This window comes from Saimiri boliviensis, chromosome 4 (genome assembly GCF_048565385.1).
Source record: "Saimiri boliviensis isolate mSaiBol1 chromosome 4, mSaiBol1.pri, whole genome shotgun sequence".
Taxonomy (NCBI): Eukaryota; Metazoa; Chordata; class Mammalia; order Primates; family Cebidae; genus Saimiri; species Saimiri boliviensis.
In genome coordinates this window covers 142425319-142444756 of record NC_133452.1, presented here as the reverse complement: position 1 = coordinate 142444756, position 19438 = coordinate 142425319, and the positions used below count along the sequence as shown (strand labels likewise).

The window sequence follows — 19438 nt, the reverse complement described above, 5'->3', positions numbered from 1 at the left end:
CGATTGATCCTCCTGCCTTGGTCTCCCAAAGTGTTGAGATTACAGATAAGTGCTACCACACCGGCTGAAGCCATTACCTTATGATTTCTGATGTGTGACTCTTCAGTTGTATGGCATGATCCAATGGTAGAGTATACATCGATTCAGTGAATGGATAGATTCTATGTCTTCTGAGCAATCCTCCATGAATATGTGTTTTGAGACTAGACTTCTGATAAGGATAGACTAGCAAATAATTTGATTTATTATTTCTGTCAGGAATCTAGAGTAGAAATATTGTGTGTTGTCAGTTAAACGCAGATCTTTGTGTTTTAATAAACCCAGCATAGGGCAGGATTAATATCCTTCCAAGTATGTCTGAACAGAAGCCTGCCTCACCACAGCACAGAAGATGTGACCTTCTAAGAGTCTTTCTTGGTGTAAAATGCCCTGATTCTACAGAGGTGAAATAGAGCTTTCAGATTTATTTAGATCCTAATATCTTAATGAGTTGACATAAGAGTACAGTGCTGTATTCTATGAGAGTACTGTTATTGGAAATAAAAAAAAAATAGGGAGAAAAGTTAAAGATTGCTGCTTTCTTTGGAGAAGAGCTTCTTTCCTGGGAAATACTCCCCTTTTCACATTTTTGTACGAATCATTATAATTTCCAAAATAGTATAATACTATATTAGAAGCATAACATTTTAACTTGTGTTTATTTATATTGTCAGAAGTTTAGGAAATATAATTTAAAAAAATAAAATCTTCCACAATCCTACTGAAGGCTGTGAATCTTCTCAGTCCTACCTGTTCCTGCACACATGCCAACAAACTTAAAGGATCAGCATACGTACCCTTATGTAATCTACCTCATTCAAGTAATAATGTATCATGGATGACTCAACATAGTGCCTGCTGAGTATTATGTGGACATGCTCAGGACTGATGCTCTGCGAGTATCTTCCACGCTGCTGGAATAGCCATGTTGGTTGCTAAAATATGGAAAGACTTCCATACTGGTTAGTAAATGGTGCTGCCTAAGCCCTCTGGATGCCTTCCCATTGTACCTCCCCACTGTCATACTTCCCAGCAACTGAAGGGTTAACGCCTGGCCCAGTTGGGGCCTCCAGGATCCTGCTCTAGTACTATGGCTAGTCCGCTTTCTGATTGATCCTGCCCATATCAATGGTTAACATTTTTGATAACATTCTTAAATGTATCATACCACATTGTTGATAATATTTCATATGCTTATTAGAAAGTATTTTTCTGTTAAATGTATATGTGTATATTTTTAAGTCTTCTGACAGATTTCTTTAAAATGGTGGGGGTTTTTTGTGTTTTTTTGAGACGGAGTCTCGCTCTGTCACCCAGGCTGGAGTGCAGTAGTGCAATCTCAGCTCACCGCAACCTCCGCCTCCTGGGTTCAAGCGATTCTTCTGCCTCAGCGTCCCAAGTTGCTGAAACTACAGGCATGCACCACCATGCCTGGCTAATTTTTGTAATTTTAGTAGAGAGAGAGTTTTACCATTTTTTGTCAATCTGATCTCGAACTCCTGACCTCGTGATCTGCCCCACTCAGCCTCCCAAAGTGCTGGGATTACAGGCATGAGCCACCGTGCCTAGCCTGAAATGTTATGTCTTCAGGAAGCCATAGGTTTTCCTGGGAAGTCAGTCTCTGGAATTATCACTGTAATAATGTAATAATATATATATTTACTGGAACAGTGGTTTGATATATGAAAATCTAATTTATACACCAAGCATACTTGAATATAGACTTTTCCTTCTCTATAGACTAGAAACCACAGCATTTAGTTGGAATTAATTGTTCGATGTAACTTTAAATTGAGATATTCAATGCATTTCTCATTTAAATATGAAAAACTTTTTCCTGTAGGACAATAGTGTATTAGAATTCACCATCCTCCCATACTGTTCTCTTATATTTCTTCATGTTCTTTCTTCACTAATCCATTTCTAACACACTCATAATTTTTCAGATGTCTTTTTCGTATTTCCATTTTCAATATTCCACATTATATGGTTAATTTTTTATAATCTGGCTTGCAACATTTCACCTCATACTAGTAACCAGATTTTATCTGTTTTAAATAAATGGCTTTGTGGCAAGGTTTGTTAAAATAACAACAAAAATTTTTTTTAAACTGAGTTGGGGTCTCTCTGTGCCACCCAAGCTAGAGTGCAGTGGTGTGATCTTGGTTCACTGTAACCTCTGCCTTCTGGGTTCAAGCAATTCTTCTGCCTCAGCCTTCCAAGTAGCTGAGATTACAAGCATTTGCCACCAAGCCCAGCTAAGTTTTCTTTTTTTAATAGAGATGGGGTTTCACCATGTTGGGCAGGCTGGTCTCGAACTCCTGAGCACAAGCAATCTACCCACCTTGGCCTCCCAAAGTGCTAGCATTACAGGCGCGCACCACCACGCCCAGCTAATTTTTGTATTTTTAGTAAAGATGAGTTTTCAACATGTTAGCCAGGCTAGTCTTGAACTCCTGAGCTCAAGTGATTTGTCTGCCTTGGCCTCCCAAAATGCTGGGATTGCAGGCAAGAGTCACCACATCCAGCCAAAAAGGCAAATAATTCTTGCAATTGTTTAAATCAAAACTTTAGAATGTGTTCTTTTTTTGTTTTGTTCGATTTTTTTTTTTTTTGAGCATTTATGAAATGGCTGTGAACTTCTTCTAACTTTCCAAGTTGTCTCTTTTTGGCCCTAGGAGTAGAATTTTTCTTTAGTTCTCAGCTAGTGAGATCTGTTGCCACCACAGTTTAAAATAGCTATTAAGCACTGAGGTGACCCGTGGCTGTCCTACAATGTTGTTATTTTCCTAGACTAATTAATTTACACTGAAGGAAGGTGAGTGCTTGCCTGTTCTAAAGCCTCCTTATTATCATTTCCACTCCATTCTCTGCTTCTAGTCCTTTCCTCCCAAAACAGTATTTCAATGTTGTCAGTTCATATTCTGGCCTCTTTGGCAAAAGAGATGGTTGTCCTTTTGTGAATTTGTCTGAACTTTAGTTGTTTCTAGTTAAGTTTAGACCAAGAGAGATCCATGTCCCCTACAAGAATACCCCCATTTCAACCAGTGGATGAGGCATATCCAGCTTTAATTTGTAAGAGCAGAAACCCATTAATGTTTTCTCATTATTTATATTTTAAAAATCCAACTCCTTCCTGTGGCCTATAAAGCTCTCCAAGATTGGTCCTCATTAATTTATCTCTTTTACTCTTGAAGTTTCAGGCACACCTCTTTTTCTTTTATTGAAATTCTCAAAAGCCGGGTGTAGTGGCTCATGCTTGTAATCCCAGTACTTTGGGAGGCTGAGGTGGGCAGATCAAGAGATAAAGACCATCCTGGCCAACATAGTGAAACCCTGTCTCTACTAAAAATACAAAAATAAGCTGGGCATAGTGGTGCATGCCTGTAATCCCACCTACTCGGGAGGCTGAGGCAGGAGAATTGCTTGAACCCAGGGGGCAGAGGGTGCAGTGAGCCAAGATCACTCCACTGCACTCCAGTCTGGATGACAGAGCACGACTCTGTCTCAAAAAAAAAAAAAAAAGAAAAGAAAAAGACATTTTCAAATCCAGGTGTAGTGGCTCATGCCTATAATCCCAACACTTTGGGAGGCTGAAGTGGGAGGATGGACTGACCCCAGGAGTTCCAGATCAGCCTGGGCAACATACCAAAACCTCATCTCTACAAAAAAAATAAAAAATAAGCTGGGCATGGTGACATGTGTCTGTGGTCCCGGCTACTCAGGAGGCTGAGGTGGGAAGATTGCTAAATCCCTAGAATTCAAGACTGCAGTGAACCATGATTGTGCATCATTGCACTCCAGCTAAGGCTACAGAGTGAGACCCCATGCCAAAAAGAAGCTTATTCCTGTTTCAAAACCATTGCATTTGCTATTCCTCTACCTAGCAACCTCTTCTCCACATCTATGCAAGCTTCACTCTTCCTAGCATACAAGCCTTAGCTCAAAGATCACATCTTTGAGAATTTCCAATCTCCAGTAACCTCCCACCCCTAATTCATAAATTATCCTCATCTTATTGTCTTGTTTGATTTCCTTCTCACTACTTGAGACTGTATACAATTGTCCCTTATACTTTGTGCAATAATTAATCATCAAATTGGATATAAGTCTGTCAATCTGAAATAATCAGAAGGCTCAGAATCCCATTGAAGAGCTTATTCAAGGCTAATCTGTAATTAGGGAAATAAAGGTTACAGCTGCCCAGGTTGTAGCTGCCTGTTAGTGACTCAGGTTGTGTAATCACACTCCTTTAGGCTCAAAAAAAGTCCCAATAGCTTTGATTTTCAATTACTTATTTCCACAAGTTCTATAAAATTACAGAGTTCTCATCCATTTTTGTTGGCAGCTTTTTACCTAGCACTTGAAAGTGCTTGGATTGTGATAGGATATGACAAATATTTGTTTAATTTATTTCAATATTGTCAGTCCATATTCCAGCTTCTTTGGCAAAAGAGATGGTTGTTTTTATATTAATTTATCCAAATTTTAGTTGTTTCCAGCTAAGTTTAGACCAAAAGCCCCCACAGAATTACCTCCATGTCAACTAGTAGAGGAAGAGCATTAATTTAGGATTTAAATGCCACACCACATTTATCTAAAGTGACTGAATTGAGCTACAGAATAACAGTCCTTCTAAAGAAAATTTTAGGCACACATTTCATTCTGTCGCTGCTGACAAGTGTTTTATTTTACAGAACAAAGGGCATCTTGCCTGGGATAAAATTTCAAAAGGCTGTGTTTTTGTAGCACTTTCTTTCTGTTTCGGAAAGGATCTCTTTTTAGCTACTCTCTGTCATGGTGATGTTGAGTTTTCTGTTGTAAGCTAGAGTTCTTGGGTTTTTTTTTTTTGGATGTTTCTAGGCTTCTGGGTTTTGTTTAAGATTTGTGTTTTTGGAAGGAGCATTTCCATGGTTACGCCCATTCCTTCTACCATCCTTGAAAACATAAGGGCAAGTAGAGTAATCTGATTCCTGGCTTACTACGACACAGATGTCTTTTGTATCTGCCTGCACATGAAACTGTTGGGTAAGTTCCATTTCCATGCATTTACTTCCTTCAGTGCTTTTTAAAAATGAAGCACTTTTAAGACTAGGAATAAAAGACTTGGATTCGCAAATTAAGCAGGGATTATGTTATGTTAATGGTCTAAACTCAATGTAGGATGAATTTAGAGGTACAGTGTATGACGGGAGAGACTTCTGGGAACAAAACTAAATTGAAGCTTTGAGCAGCATTTGCACACACGTGAATAATTAATACTATATTCAGAAAGACTGCTGTACTGAAAAATAGTTTTCAGTTTTTTAAATATAAAGCTTCAGGTTGGAATACTAAAATAAACATATGAACTTTTACTGACATGGAGCAGTAAAATTCACTTTTCCTTGGAACAGCTTGCATGCTTATTGCTCTCCACACAAACCTAGGATAGAGATGCCCATGATCTAGCCCTTTTCTTCTCTGAGCATTGCAGAGCATTTGCACAGACATGCTTGCATTTACACTCATGAGTCAATTGCAAGTATGATGAGAGAGTGAGAGGAGAACCTCCTTCTCAGGATTAATGGAAAGCCTAAATTATGAAAAAGTAGTGCAGCTTTTTTCTTAAGTTAAAGTAATGATTAATTTATCCCACATTTCTCAACGAATACAGTATAGAAAAGTTTAAGTTGCATATTAACTGTTGCTGTGCAGATGGCTTGTCAAGTGGTGATTTTGACAGCCTGGTGTCTGTCTCCATTCTGCTGGAACATCAGATGCCATTTCTCTTCCTCCTGAGAAACCACCTCTCATACTATGTTATCCCTCTAACATATTTCAGTTGTAAATTTTACAAATATATAATTACTATTCATTTATAGAAACTTCTAGTTTAAACATAAAAATATACTAAAAGTGAAAAAAAACATAATCTTAACCTCCAGACATAGATTACTTATCTATGAACACATTAACATATATGTCATAGTTACTATTGTTTTTTACATACATACAACTTTTTTTGCATATATTTTGAATCTCCATAATAGTATTTGTAGACATACTTTATTTTTTATAGTTTTGTGTTTTTCTGTAGCCATCCTTTGCAAATACTATATATTTTGCTTCCTTAAATAAGTATTTCATTAGGAAAAATTCTTGGAAATTAAACTGTGAGAACAAACAAATGTGAACATTTACATTTTAATAATTACCAGCAAATTACCTTAAAAAGTATACCAATGTATACTCTTGAGAAAATGTAACAGAGTGATTCACTACATTCCTATTAGTTCAGCCATTATCAGTTTTTTTAACTTTAAATTATAGCCAGTCTAAGAAATACAGTCATATATCTTGTTCTTTTATTTTACATTTTTATTTGAGAAGTTATGCACTTTTTTTTTGGTTTGTTTTTGTGACAGAGTCTTGCTCTGTTGCCCAGGCTGGAGTGCAGTGCTGCAACCTCAGCTCACTGCAACCTCCGCCTCCTAGGTTCAGGCAATTCTCATGCCTCAGCCTCTTGAGTAGCTAGGATTACAGGCTCCTGCCACCATGCCTAAATTTTGTATTTTCAGTAGAGACAGGGTTTCACCATGTTGGACCAGCTGGTTTCAAACTCCTGATCTCAGGTGATCTGCCCACTAGGCCTCCCAAAGTGCTGGGATTACAGATGTCAGCCATAGTGCCCAGCCACTTACGTACTTTTTAATGTGATTATTAATCACTATTATTTCTACTTATTCAAGCTGGTTGGTCACATGTTTTATCCTTTTAAAAAACACATTTTAAATTAATTTATAAGAAATGTTTTTGTTAAATATTGCAGATCTCTTCCCCTGCATTTATTGGATGCTTACTACATGCTAGGCTCTGCGCTGAATACTTTACATACATTATTCCATTTCATCCTCACATTAATTTTGGGGAATGTGAGTGTTATTTTCATTTTCACACAAAGAAAATGGGTTCAGAGAGGTTAAGGAATTTGCCCAAAATCACAGTTAGTTTTATTTTTTCCTTTTATTTTTTATTTTGAGACAGGGTATCTCTCTATCACCCAGGCTGGAGTGCAGGGACGTGATCCTGGCTCAGTGCAGCCTCCGCCTCCTGGGTTCAAGCCATTCTTGTTCCTCCTTCCACCACATCCAGCTAATTTTTTGTATTTTTTGTAGAGGCAGGGTTTCACTATGTTGCTCAGGCTGGTCTTGAATTCCTGAACTCAGGTGATCTGTCCGCCTCAGCCTCCCAAAGTGCTGCTGTCACAAGAATGGGCCACCACGCCTGTTCCACAGTTTTAGAAGTGGCATTCAAACAGATCTCCATCACAACAAAAGGCACACCACAAACTATGGTAATGCCCCCCATTCCGGGTTGTCTTTTATCTCTTAGCTTTACGGAGGGTTTTTGCTTTGATTTTGTTTGTTATGTTATAATAAAGTTTTAAATTATTAAGTAGTCAAATTCCATATGGTGTCTAGGTTTTCCGCCACGATTATAGCCCTTCCCCAGTCCCACATGATAGAAATATTCATTTATTTTCTTGTAATACTTTTATATTTCATTTCTTTTTAAGTCTTTGGCATATCTGAAAACAATTTATGTATGATTCAGATGCGTATGTTTTTTTCCTCAAAGGTCCCAATACCTTTACTGAATAATCTTTTCCCCGTAATTTGAGAAGACATCTTTATTATATACTCCTATGCTCTGTATATTTGAGTCTATATCTGGACTCCCTTCTGGTATAGAGAAGTGCACTGACTTTTCTATAAATACCTTATACCTGTCCACTTTGTTAAACCCTCTTACTATTTCTAATATCATGTCTACAGATTCTGATTTTCTGTTAAAATGGGTAATAATTCTCTCTCTCTCTCTCTTTTTTTTTTTTTTTTTGAGATGGAGTTTCACTCTTGTTGCCCAGGCTGGAGTGCAATGGTGCAGTCTCAGATCACTACAACCTCTGTCTCCTGGGTTCAAATGATTCTCCTGCCTCAACCTCCAAGTAGCTGGGATTACAGGTGCCCACCACTATGCCCGGCTAATTTTTGTATTTTTACTAGAGATGGGGTTTCACCATGTTGGTCAGGCTGGTCTCGAACTACTGACCTCAGGTTATCCGGCTGCCTTAGCCTCCCAAAGTGCTGGGATTACAGGCATGAGCCACTGTGCCTGGTCCCTAAAAAGGTTAATAATCCTCTGATAAAGATTATCCTAGTCTTTTTCAATCCTTTCTCATCCTTCTGATTCAATTTATTTTTTTATGTGCTATTAAAGTCCTTCAAGTCTATATTGCTTATTTTTTTTTTATTTCTAAAAACAAAACCAAGAATACCAGAGAACCCTAAGGCTGAAGTAACTGAAAACCAAACTCAAAAATTGATCTGTAGGGTTGTTGAGTTGCTCTATCAGTTAGTCACCAGGTCATGTAAGTGCAAGTCCTAACTTAGAATCAGGAAAAACCCAGACTTTGTGAATTAGGATGGGGACACTGGAGAGGATTCAGAGACCTCCATGACTCCATAGAGTACTATTTTTTTTTTAAAATTTAAACCTACAATCATCGTATCCATACAGTACTCTTAACTCAATGCCTTGAGCCTCCCCTGCTTGTTAAAGAAGCCTCTTCTTCCTCCTAATCCTCCTGAGGTATTTTCCTCCTGACACCAAATGTGTGATGTTCGTTCTAACACCAGTCACTTCTCCAGTTCTCTAGACAGCAACTGGATGCCCAACAATTCAATTAAATTCTGATACTATCTGCCTGCAGTTAGCATCCAGCCAGCCCTACAAGTTAAAGGCTCAGTTCCAAAATACTTCCCTACTTCAGACGCCAGCTGCTATTAGGGTGCTCAGGTGATCCACATTTCTGCCCAGGTGACTAAAAATTTGGGGGTTCTTGTGGCCCCTTCCCCTCAGTTTCCATAATTTGCTAGAATGTCTCACAGAACTCAGGAAAGCACTAAAGCACTGATTATTACCATTTTATTATGAAAGATAACAGTTCAGGTGTGGCACAGTGACTCACACCTGTAGTCTCAGTAACTTGGGAGGTTGAGGTGGGAGTACTGGAGCAGGTGGTTAGTCAGACAATGAGCAAGGCAGAAGAGGGCCTCTCCACCACCAGGAACGTCAGGCAACCATCAGGTGGTGGTCAGGTGGTTGTTCGCTGTCTCTTCAAAATAATAACTGGTTGCAGCCAGTGCTCCTGTGGTTAACAGCTTCCTGATATGATCTCAGGAGCTGGATGAGTGAGCTCAAGCATGTGGACTAAGAGGCAAAATGGCAGAGTTTAACGGGCATATGACCTTCCTCTAGGAACACTCAACTGGTAAGGGAAGAACACCTCAAGTGGGCATTTGTACAACTTCTGTCAACTGTGCATGTGGTCCCTCCCAAGTGCTGGCAGGCCACTGCACATGCAGAATGTCAGCATATAAAACCCCAAGTCAAAGGTCAACCTGGGCACTTGAACTCCTCAAGACTTCTGCTTGGCTATCTTCCAAGTGTACTTAACTTTCTTTCATTCCTGCTCTAAAACTTTTTAATAAACGTTCACTCCTCCTCTAAAGCTTGCCTCCATCTCTCTATCTCTGCCTTATGCTCTTCAGTAGAATTCTTTCTTCTGAGGAGGCAAGAATTGAGGTTGCTGCAGACTGATATGGATTTGCCACTGCTAACAGGAGGATTGCTTGAGCCCAGGAGTTTGAGGCTGCAGTGAACTATGATGGTATCACGGCACTCCAGCCTGGGCAACAGAGTAGGACTGTGCCTCAAAAACAAAAACAAAAACAAAAACAAAAAAAACTGCTAAGGAACTGCCAAATGGAAGAAATGCAGAAGGGAAGGTATAGGGAGAGGGGCAGAGAGATTTTACACCCTCTGTGTGTGCACCAGCCCTCAGTACCTCTGAGTTTTCAACCAGAAGCTCTCCAAACCCTGTTCTTTTGGGGTTTTTATGGAGGATTTATTATGTAGACTTGATTGATTAAGTCATTGGACATTTGTAATTAACTCAACCTTCAGCCCTTTCTCCCCTCCCCAGAGATTGGGAGTGGGGCTGGAAGTTCCAACCTCTAAAGATGCCTAGGTCTTTTATCAATCCACCCTCATCCTGAAGCCATCCAGGCACCCCCAGCCCCCGGTCAGCTCATTATTATACAGAAGATAATCTTATCACACAGGAGATTCCAAGGGTTTCAGGAGCTGTATATCTGGAACTGGCACAAAGACCAAATATGTTTTCTTGTGCTTTACCTTTCTTTTGAAAACATGTTGTAACTCCTTGTTGTGGGTTGAATTGTGTCTCTTTCTTCACCAAATTCGTATGTTGGAGTCTTCACCCCCGGCACCTCAGAATTGTTGATGAAAAGAGTCCAACTCTGTAAAATATTTGAAAAGATTTATTCTGAGCCAGATATGAGTGACCCATGGCCGTGACGCAGCCCTCAGGAGATTCTGAGAACATGTGCCCAGGGTGGTTGGGGAACAGCCTGGTTTTATACATTTTAGGGAGACATAAGACATCAATGAAATACATGTAAGATATACATTGATTTGATCTGGAAAGGTGGCATAACTCAAAGGTGGAGAATGGGAGGTGGTTCCAGGTCATAGTTAGATTTTAAAATTTTCTTTTCTTTTTTTTTTTTTTTTTGAGACGGAGTTTCGCTCTTGTTACCCAGGCTGGAGTGCAATGGCGCGATCTCGGCTCACTGCAACCTCTGCCTCCTGGGTTCAGGCAATTCTCCTGCCTCAGCCTCCTGAGTAGCTGGCATTACAGGCACACGCCACCATGCCCAACTGATTTTCTGTATTTTTAGTAGAGACGGGGTTTCACCATGTTGACCAGGATGGTCTCGATCTCTTGACCTCGTGATCCACCCACCTCGGCCTCCCAAAGTGCTGGGATTACAGGCTTGAGCCACCGTGCCCGGCCTAAAATTTTCTGATAGGCAATTGGTTGAAAGAGTTATCAATAGAATGTCTCAGTTATGATAAGGGGTTGTGGACACTAACTTTTTAATTTAATTTAATTTTAAATTTCACTGGATCCCAATTCAAGGACACCAACTTTTAAATTATGCAAATGAAGCCTCCAGCTAGCATGCTTCAGACAAAATAGATTATAAATGTTTCTTTTTTTTTTTTTTCCCACAAATAACTTTTTATTTGCCACTACTGTAAGTCTGAACTTTAAACAGATTCTTGGACTGGTGGTTCATATCCATCAGCTCGTTCAACTTTAGCACCTGTCTCATCTCCAGCAGCTTTTCCAGAACTACTGCCTTCACCATGAAGCTCCATGAGTTTTCCCAATTCAAACTTGGGCTTCTTCAGCATTTTTACTTTTCTAACGAAGACATCATGGAGAGGATAAATAGACTGGCAATTCTTTTCTATGTCTTTTCCAATGCTGTCTGGAATCAATTTATCGACCACTTCTTTCAGGTCATTTGTCTGCACCTCTCGGGTCATGATTTCCATCATCTTCTTCCGGATTTGGCCGACCTGTTGGTGCTGAGCATAAAAGGTCTTCTGTATCTGATTGTTGCGTTTTTTAGTAAAACCAACACAGAACAGACGAAGCAAGTAACCATCAGTAGTCTTGACATCAACATGAGCTTCAATCATTGTCTGCCATTTTTTGACCATGGAACACATTTTGTCACGGGTAAGATCCATGCCATGGAAGTTAGTCAGGCAGTTTTTGCCCTGAACATCTTCAGTCATGAGCTTGAATTTCCTAAATGCAATTTCATCATTCTGCAAATCAGCAAGCCTAACTTCAAACACTCGGCCCTTGAGGCCATCGGATGCAATTTTGATTCCTTGGGTCCTGGTGACTAGTGTCTTTCCAATATTTCTTATATTGAACATAGCGGGTGCTTTCACATCATACCAATCTTTCTTAGAAAATGGATCAACCACTTTGTTCTTGGCTCCCTTTTTGCCGCCTTTCGTATGGCGCATGTTCTTGCCAACCGCCATGGTGCTGCTCAGAGAGCCAAAAGGGGCTATAAATGTTTCTTATTAGACGTAAGATCTGTACTGATGTTAAATGCTGATTGGCTTTTCCTGAATTCCAAAAGGGAGGAGGGTATAACACACCATGTCTGACACTCCCCCATTCCCCCCCATCCCCCTCATGGCCTGAACCAATTTTTCAGGTTAACTTTGGAATGTTCTGGCAGAGAGGAGAGGTCCATTCAGATGGTTGAAGGACCTTAGAATTTTATTTTTGGTTTGCAGACTATAACCTTATTTACGTATTTTTCGGAATTTTCATATGAGATTATGTTTATTTCCTAGTTTCAACATAAATGGTTTTCTTCTTTACTTTTGGTGCATTTCCGTGCATTCTGGGGAAAGGAGATAGATGAATGTGCGCTTTTTCAGCTACCTTTCTGGACAATATTAAAGAGGTAGTCAAATTAAAATGAGTTAATTATGTAGCCGAGTACTCCCATTTTTCAAAGAGTTGCCTGCAGGGCAAGGTGCGCTCTAAGATGGATCTCTCCTTGAGAGTTGACAGTTGCTTCGCAGATCAAAGCATGCCTGCCTCAGAACCTTCACCTTCCAGGAGGGGCTGCCTCGGAACTCCCACTCACGAAGAGGGCATGTCAAAAGCATGCCCACTTGGCCACTTTGACAACTTCTGCCCGGGAAGGCACCAACTCAGTAGTTAAGGCGCCCAGGTGCCATGCTACCCAGTAGTTAAGGCACCGGGCCAGCAGGGGGACCCCCCGCCCTTGCTCACTCCTTCCCGGGCCTTGGATAAGGGCCCAAGCAGAAGCGGCACACGTAAAGGCAGCAGGAACGCTCAGGACCCCTCCCCACTCTGGCTTCGCTTTCTGCTAGACCTCGCTCTTGTTAATTACACTCCTCAGGCAGCAAGCAACTAACCCTCTGTTCGGTTACTGTTATGGATGGGCCCTAATCCAGTGTGACTGCTGTGCTTGTAGAAAGGAGAAACTTGAACACGGAGATGTGCGTAAATGTGCAGGGACACAGCGAGAAAACGGCTCTCAACAAGCCGAGGAGAGAGGCCTGGAACAGATCCTTGCCTCACAGCCCCCAGAAAAAGCCCACCCTACCCCAACACCTTGATTCCCAGCTCCAGAATTGGAAAACAATACATTTCTGCTGTTTAAGCCGCTTTGTTATGTTAAACTGCTGTTTAAGCAGTTTCATATTTCTTAATATATAATAAGAAATTAATATACTTTTTTAGATGAGGGTGTTACATTGCAAGAAGTAAATATTCCTCCGTACACCCCCAGCCACTTCCATTGCATATTGACCAATAGCTAGAGTTAAACCCCAGTATGCCCCGAGGGACAATTACAGATTTAACACAGAAGACTTACACATCAAAAGACTCCGAAGGCTTTGCTAACTGATGTCTTCTCTTCGCTGAGAAAATTCTTCCAAAGCTTAGCATTCACTGGCTTTTGTTTATCATGCTCACGTCCACTGCCATTTTTTGATGTACTTAATTCATAGGTCCCTCGTGGGCTCTTTTGTCCTCATTATTCATTTGAAAGCTTCTGGACTATGATAAGGGTATCTATGAGATGTTGGTATAGCGCCCTGAACATCTCTCTTGGCTTACTTAGAACACTTGTATAACTTTCACTTGTATTTTCCCCACTAGGCTCTGTTTTGTGTGAGGATTCCTGGTGTCTAGCACAATGCCTGGAACATAGCACGTGTTTAATACCTAGTTCTTAAAGAAAGAAGGGAAAGAGGAAGAGGAAGGAAATTCCATCAAGAAGTGCTATCTGGGAGCAACGTGGACTTATCTTTCTCTTTAGTTACTTAGGAGCTACATGAGTACCCTTAGAACTTGTGCCGGAGAGATTAGTGCTGGCAGTTTATTATTTCTTTTTTTTTTTCTTTCAGATGGAGTTTTGCTCTGTCACCCAGGCTGGAGTGCAGTGGCATGATCTCAGCTCACTGCAACCTCTGCCTCCCAAGTTCAAATGATTCTCCTGGCCCAGCCTCCTGAGTAGCTGGGATCACAGGTGGAGGCCACCACACCCAGCTAATTTTTTGTATCTTTAGTAGTGATGGAGTTTCACCATATTGGCCAGGGTGGTCTTGAACTCATGACCTCATGATCCACCCTCCTTGGCTTCCCAAAGTTCTGAGATTACAGGCATGAGCCACTGCACCCAGCCAGTTAATTATTTCTTTACCCTTCGAAACTGCATAGGTAATCACAGACTGTAAGATAGTCTCATATGCTGTCTGCAAATACTCTGTCCCTAAAACTGGAGCATATCCTCTTAAACACTGGCCTTGTTCCTCACCACCATGCCCAGAACCAGGCCCAATAATCCTAGGGAGTGTTCCTGATTAGAACTCTGGGTCAGAAAGGATAAAGATGACTTAGTCTGGCAAGGCTTTCTGCTCTGTTCTGATACTCTTGGTGTATACATGTTCCTCTGCTGGGTGTTTCCATTTCTTTGAGGGCCTTCAATCTTCTGTTCAAGTCTGCATGGCGCTTCTAAGCCTTCTCACTTAGTTTTGCAGTCAGCATTCTACTCGGAATGGATAAATGCCAACTTGCGTTCTTTTGCTTAGCACAAATTCCGTTATAGTTTGCAGGTATTTTTCCGGATCATCGGTAAGAGATTATGTTCATTTCCTGGTTTCAACGTAGATGGTTTTCTTCTTTACTTTTGGTTCATTTCTGTGCATTTGGGGAAAGGAGATAGATGAATGTGCACTTTCTCAGCTACCTTTCTGGACAATATTAGCATTTTCCCCTTTACTTGTGAATACCCTTGGACTCTCCTATATTGGATAAAGAGGGTGATTTGTGACTATTTTAATGGAAAACCAAAATAAATACATAGACAAGTTGTTAGATATAGTAAGAGTTTAACAAAGTGAATACTGTAACAGCTATACCTTCACCTGACTGCCCTTGCTAGGTTCTAACTCTCTCTCTCTCTTTCTCTTGTTTTTTTTTTTTTTTTTTTTTTTTTTCTTCCCCATCAGTGAGTTCTTTATGGCAGTCTCCACCATTTCCTCATAACCATTTTCCATTTGACTCCTGTATTCTGACACCCAGACCCCACCATACTACCGTAGCTGATCTCTCAAAACAAATTCATGGATTTTTTTGATAATTGGAGTTACCTTTCCCGCTTTACTTTCCTTGTTCAAGGGACTATATTTGATGCTGTTAATTAACTCTTCTTTAAAATTTTGTTTTTTATTTACTTCTGTTTCTTTACTGACCCTGTACAGTAATCAGAAAAATCAGAAAGAGACCTGATTTTCTCTAAATCAGGTCTTTTTCCCTCAAGGATCTTTGTGGCCATTGGCCCCTGGTTTTCCTCTAGGAGATAACTATCTCAGTTTTAGCTGTTGCTTCTATGCTGAAGGCAAGAAGATTTATGTCTGCATCTCCCTTTTAACCCAAATTCCACTCCACTGTTTTTTTTATTTTGTTTTGTTTTGTTTTTTTGAGGCGGAGTTTCGCTCTTGTTACCCAGGCTAGAGTGCAATGGCGCGATCTCAGCTCACCGCAACCTCCGCCTCCTGGGTTCGGGCAATTCTCCTGCCTCAGCCTCCTGAGTAGCTGGGATTACAGGCACACGCCACCATGCCCAGCTAATTTTTTGTATTTTTAGTAGAGACGGGGTTTCACCATGTTGACCAGGATGGTCTCGATCTCTTGACCTCGTGATCCACCTGCCTCGGCCTCCCAAAGTGCTGGGATTACAGGCTTGAGCCACCGCGCCTGACCTCACTCCACTGTTTTAATAGTGGATGCTACTGTGAATGACTTAAAAGACAGAAGGACTTGGTGACAAACGTGAGGGCTTTGGGACTGTCTGCATGTCTGGCTTGAGCAACAGTAGGGACAGCAGTGCCGTTTCTCACATACAAGGAACATGAGGGAGAAAAGGGCTCGAGAGGGTCATTTTGGTTACAACAAACAGGAAAATGGAACCCACCTGACACCAGTCCCAAACCTCCAGTGACATTAGTCCAACCACTGCAAGAGATTCTGAACCAGGGAGAAAGGCAAAGCGATAGAGGATCCTGGGATAGGGTAACTAACTACTGAGAAGTCGGCAAGAGAAAAAGTAACTTGACAACACAGTTTTCAAACCAGTGAGGCTACCAGGAAAGATCCCCTTTCCTGCTCTGGGAGGCGGTTCCGTCTTCAACATCAGGACTTTAGCATGGAAGGCCTAAGCAGAGGAGAATGTCGCCACAGAAGCCAAAGAGGGAAAATCTTAGTGAAGAGTCAAGAAAGAAAAGGCTTGAAGAAATACTTTTCGGGATGGCAGTGAGGAGCGCGGTGGCCTTCTTGAGCGCACTCTCACTGCCTTGGTGTTGATAGGGGCCATTTTGCAGAGCATTGACTGCAGAGAAGGCAACCTAAAGAAGGCGTTCATGAAATGCAGCCTGCTTCATTCTTTAAAATTTATTTTTTAAGTGTTTTTCAGACAGAGTGCTGTTGCCCAGGATGCAGTGCAGTGGCACCATCTTGGCTGACTGCAGCTCCTACCCTTAGGTTCAAGGGATTCTCATGCCTCAGTCTCCCAAGTAGCTGGGACTATAGGCATGCACCACCAAGCATGGCTAATTTAAAAAAAAATTTTTTTTGAGATGGAGCGTCGCTTTGTCACCCAGGCTGGAGTGCAGTGGCACAATCTCGGTTCACTGCAACCTCTGCCCCCTGGGTTCAAGTGATTCTCCTGTCTCAGCTTCCTTAGTAGCTGGGATTATAGGTGCCTGCCACTATGCCCGGCTAATCTTTGTATTTTTAGTAAAGACAGGGTTTCACCATGTTAGTCATGCGGGGCTCAAACTCTTGACCTCAGGTGATCTGCTCGCCCCAGCCTCCCGAACTGCTGAGATTACAGGCGTGAGCTACCGCACCTGGCCTGAAAGGCAGGAGAAGGCATGGCAGCTGGAGGAAAGCCAGGATGCAGGGGGGCTTTCCCTAGCACAGTCGAGTGGACTTACACGCACGGTTTGAAAATGACCCTTGTAGAAACCTGAGCCAGGGCCCAACCCAGAGTGCTTTGGAGAGACTTAGATAGTGGGTAGGGCCAGTCCTTCTCTGTCATAGAAGGCAGGGTTGGGTAAAGATATAAATGGAGTTTCTCTGGTTACCTGGTGGTTGAGGAAGTTTCCTTCCTGTGGCTTCTATTCTCATCTACTGAAATGTGAGAATGGGCAGTGGGAATGGAAAAACCACCGTGGGAGTGAGAGGAGAAGCTGAAGATAAGTGAGGGCATTTCTGCAAGCAGTGTGGAAGGCTGAGCCAAGGCGGGAGCCATACATTCGGGGTGACGTCAGATCTTCAGCGGAGTGCCTTTCCCCCCCCAGCTTCACTTAATAATGTGGATAAAGATGATTTTGGTATAAGAATTTGCAGGATGGCTGATCATGGAAAACAAAGGAAATAGGGTAATAGAGCATGCCGTTTCAGAGAGTGATCAAAGTGACTCACAGTGAGGGCTAGAACAGAGAGGGCAGAAATGAAAGGACCAAACAGGGGAAGATGGTCTCAGTGGAGATAAAAGGTAGAAGGACGAAGAAATCTAGAGAGCTAGAGGGTTGTGATTGAAGATCAGGATGATGGCGTTTAAGAGCCGGAGATGAAGCTTAAAAACAGGTATTATGAGCCGGCCATGTTGGCACGCGCCTGTAGTCCCAGCTGCTATGGAGGCTAACATAATGAAAGCCCATCTTTACTAAAAATACAAAATTAGCCAGGCATGGTGGCGTGCGCTTGTAGTCCCAGTTACTCTGGAGGCTGAGGCAGGAGAATCGCTTGAACCCGGGAGGCGGAAGTTGTTGTGAGCTGAAATCAGGCCACTGCACTCCAGCCTGGGGCAACAGAGCGAGATCCTGAAAACAAACACACACACATAGCTTAGAAGAAATTAGGCTGAGTGAAAAAAAGCCAATCTTGAAAAAATGCATGCTGCATGATTTCATCTGTGCAACGTTTATGAAACAACATAATTTTAGAAAGGAGGAGCAGATTAGTGGTTTCCAGGAATTAGGGTTGGGGAAGAGGGAATAGATGTATCCATAAAGTGGTAGCATGCAGGACTCCTGTGGCTACAGTATAGTTGTGTATCTTGATTGTGGTGGTGGCTATCCAAGGCAACACAAGTGATAAAATTGCAAAAAGCTATGCCAGACACACACACAAACACACGTGCATTGTAACTTGTGAAATCTGAATGAGCTCTATAGATTGTACCAATTTCAGTTTTTCCGTTGTGATATTGTGCTATAGTTGTTCAGGATGTTAGCATCGAGGGAGTCTCGGGGGAAGGGTGCATGAGGCATCCCAGTACAGCTTTGCATTTTGAAATAATACTTCCTGCGAATCTATTATTATTTCAAAATAAAATGCTTTAAAAATCTTCAAATAAACAAACAGATGCTTTAGAAGATAAAGTCAAGAAAACGTCACAGAAAGAGCAAAAAAGACAAGTGTGAAGGACAGAAGGAGGGAAGGGAAGGGAAAAGATAAGAAAATTAGAGAATCAACTCAGAGGCGCATTAATATTGGAAGTTCCAGAGAGAACAGAGTAAACAAAGGCGAAGAAACTGAAATAATAAAATAAAATTCTACACGATCTTGAGAATATGTGCTTTTGTACAGAAAGGTCTTCCACTGCAGTGATGCAGAAAGGCCCCACCCATGGAAAGAATCTTTCAGAACACTGAGAGGCAGGGAGAGCATCTGTGCCGGATTGTCTCTTGTCAACCTGATGACACCACCATTCTTCCGAGGTTGGGAACCATGCTTCCCAGAATTCTGTTCCCAAGGGGGCCTGGTTGGAGCTGTGCTCAGGCTTGGTGAAACTCTGATTTGGGTATAGCTCCTGCAGGGTGCCTGGCCTGCTAACAACAGAGAGCAACACTGAGCCCCTGATGTGGCCCTGTTATTTGGGGAAACCAACAGTTTAAGCTACATGGACCATTTCCATCCTGCCAAGAGCCCTGCCTTGTTCTCACTGGATATGGATTGTCTTCCCTGTCTACAATGGTTCCGCCAAAATGGTCATCTCTGAACTTACAGAGTTCGCCTTATGTATGAAGTGGCACGCTTCTTAGCTTTGCTTCTGACGAGGAACTCATTTCACAGCAAATGAAGGGCAGCCATGTGCTCATGAAAGCGTGATGCTGTTAAAGCCTTTATAAGGGATACGCTGGTTTGACCATGTTCATCATCATCCTGAAGCTTGGATTGATAGAGCGGCAGAATGGGCTTTTGGAGATTTGGTCATGGTGCCAGTTGATAAGATCACTCTGTGGAGCTGATTTAGTGCCTGATGAGGTACAGAACGTATTCTGAATTGGTGACCAATTTATAATGTAGTTTTCCCTTAGCAAAGACAGGAAATTTTAAAAATTGAGG

At 41.7% G+C, this 19438-nt stretch overlaps 1 protein-coding gene across 1 annotated transcript; it reads right to left on the bottom strand.

Moving 5' to 3' along the window:
• Positions 1-11185: 11185 nt before the first annotated feature.
• On the bottom strand, positions 11186-12015 carry LOC120361146 (small ribosomal subunit protein eS1-like). The gene has a single exon (XM_039462667.2). The coding sequence runs from the start codon at positions 12013-12015 to the stop codon at positions 11221-11223; it is 795 nt and encodes a 264-aa protein (XP_039318601.2). The 3' UTR covers positions 11186-11220.
• Between the last annotated feature and the right edge of the window lie 7423 nt (positions 12016-19438).

Excerpts from the sequence above, each read along its gene's own strand:
- LOC120361146 (XM_039462667.2), bottom strand. The coding sequence starts at position 12,015 with ATGGCGGTTGGCAAGAACATGCGCCATACGAAAGGCGGCAAAAAGGGA.